The sequence below is a fragment of the Sphaeroforma arctica genome, assembly GCF_001186125.1.
Source record: "Sphaeroforma arctica JP610 unplaced genomic scaffold supercont1.852, whole genome shotgun sequence".
NCBI classification, from domain to species: Eukaryota; class Ichthyosporea; order Ichthyophonida; genus Sphaeroforma; species Sphaeroforma arctica.
The window spans coordinates 25,544-28,040 of NW_014039706.1; the positions used below are offsets into that span (position 1 = coordinate 25,544).

Sequence of the window (2,497 nt, forward strand, 5' to 3'; positions counted from 1 at the left end):
AGTGCTTCAGTGTTAGTCCAGTTTTTCTAACGTATTGAAGGTATATTGTAAACTGTAGCTATGGAAACATTTCAAATTTAACTTGAACCAGCTATTTGTTTTGGGGTTTGTTTTAAACAAAAAAAAAACAATACGTATGTACGTAACTACGTATTCAGTACATACTGCTGCCCACCGCCCACCGCCCTCCATGATCATTGATCCGTGGACCATTGTGAAATTTGAAATTTGATTCTTTTTTTAAACAATGTTTTTGTTTAGAGTTTAGGAGTAGATCCACACTCCGAGTTTATATTTGAGAGCTGAGAGTTCCCAATTATTGACATCCGCCAGGAACCAGGAAGTTGTATACTACATAGTCTATAAATCAGTTATGACAAACAAGTATAAAAGCACGATGCCGTTGCTTGTACTATATATCAAAAACTGAATAGCACACTATAACCAAACCACCTCAAATACATCATAATGAGAGTTAACACAATCACTATTGCCGTGGCAGCTTCAGTCTGTAGTGCCATGCCTGTGACACAATACCCCCTCCTGCAACAACCGTCAGCACTTTCTTCATCTGGAGGACGTCTCGATGTCGATCTCACTGTGAGTGCCGGTAAGGTCCAGGGACCGTTCGGCATATCATACAACAGTAGACTGTACAGTAATGTGTATCCAGCTCCGACAATCCGCTGTCGAGCTGGAGATACGGTACGGGTCAAGCTTAACAATGAACTACAAGACAACAACGCAACACGAGAGAGCGAGATGTCGCTGAACGAATTACACCACCCGAACAGTACAAATCTACACCTTCACGGTATGCATATATCCTCTGAAGGACATCAGGATAATGTGGGACTTAGTATTAAACCAGGATTCTCGTTCCAGTACGTCTATGAGATAAACCCAAAGCATCATTCCGGGACGTCCTACTACCATCCTCATCTGCACGGTAGCACAAATCTTCAGGTGCATGGGCTAATGGCTGGCGCTTTCATCGTAGAAGATGATCCAAAGAAAACATCGCCTGATTTGCTTGCCATGGACGATTTGGTAGTCATGGTGCAGGGCATCTACATGGGCAACAGTGAAGCCTTTTTGAATACATGCGATCATAACGGAACAAGCAGCATGCCAGTGGAACTCGAAAACCCGGAGCAAGTGTCAGAAAACCTGCTTATAGTAAATGGCCAGTACATGCCGAGAGTCGAGTTTAAGATAGGTGAACTTAAGCGTCTAAGAGTTGTAAACGGGCTCAGCATGGAGGCACTCATGTTTGGATTGTCGGATGATGAGGCGTGTGACATCTATGAGCTCGCATATGATGGCGTATACCTTGAAGCACCGCGTGCTGCCACCAAAATATTCATACCTTCCGGCGGTCGAGTAGATGTGGCCGTACGATGTTCAGCATCGGGCTTATTCTCATTGACCACTGTTGCCGATGAGCGGCTGGCTGACTACGCACAAATCTGGGGACCAGTTCCTGGTCAACCGGGCAACATTGACAACACTCAAGCGCTACTTATGATTGATGTATCCGACAAGGCTAGTATCATGGAGCTCCCTGTAGTGTTGCCTGCACTGCCGAAGTATCTCCAAAAGGTACGAAGCCGAAGCAGCAACAAACATTCGAAGTGGAAGACCACATTTTCAGTTGAACTTTCCACAGCAGAGGGAGCGAATGCCATCAACAATCAGCCATTCAACCCCACAGAAACGCTCAATACCATTCACTTAGACAAATACTATCAATGGAATCTGTCCGCAGGCGAAGGCTTCCAGGAAGGCGAGGGCTATCCCCAGCACCCATACCATCAACATATCAACCACTTTATGATCACCAATGACGACCCAATTACCGATGGTATGCTTTTCCGCAAAGGTGACTTTCGCGATACCATCCCACTTTTCGCTAGTACGCCTGTAGATGTTCGATTCTATACGGCTGACTACGCCGGACCTATGATGCTGCACTGTCACAATCTTGGACACGAGGACAAGGGTATGATGGGCGTTGTAGGCATTGAAAAGTAAAATATTATAAATAAAACTCCGTGAATTCTATAATAGATTGTGTTTACGAACCTATCGTATATGCATATATGACAACGGCGACAGCTGCCTGCAACACAAAGCGTCTATCAATATCGTCTTTAATATTTGAACTCTCTCTCGTAATTCTCCGACTCATGCTGATATGGACTGGATCAAATGAGAAGTATGCAAATCAAACAATGTATAAATAGTATATACGTACTTGTCTTCTTATCCTATATGTAGTTTATAAAAGTTCGCTGTATTGTAAGCTGAGACTCCCCGGCCTTAAGCCGTACAGCTATACCACTTCGACGATCCATGGCGTTCAATACTGTAGTGGCCTAGCTGTATTTGCGGCACGAGCTCTATGTTAATACATCAAGGGACATCTATATGATACCAGCACATATGTATCCAAGATATCAGCATATAGTAATCGTGCATAATGTGTTGTGCCTTT

General features: G+C 44.0%; 1 protein-coding gene across 1 annotated transcript; it reads left to right on the top strand.

The window, feature by feature from the left end:
• Positions 1–404: 404 nt before the first annotated feature.
• SARC_08922 (hypothetical protein) lies at positions 405–2,055 on the top strand. Its single transcript, XM_014297083.1, has one exon. The coding sequence runs from the start codon at positions 469–471 to the stop codon at positions 2,032–2,034; it is 1,566 nt and encodes a 521-aa protein (XP_014152558.1). The 5' UTR covers positions 405–468; the 3' UTR covers positions 2,035–2,055.
• The last annotated feature ends 442 nt before the right edge of the window (positions 2,056–2,497 follow it).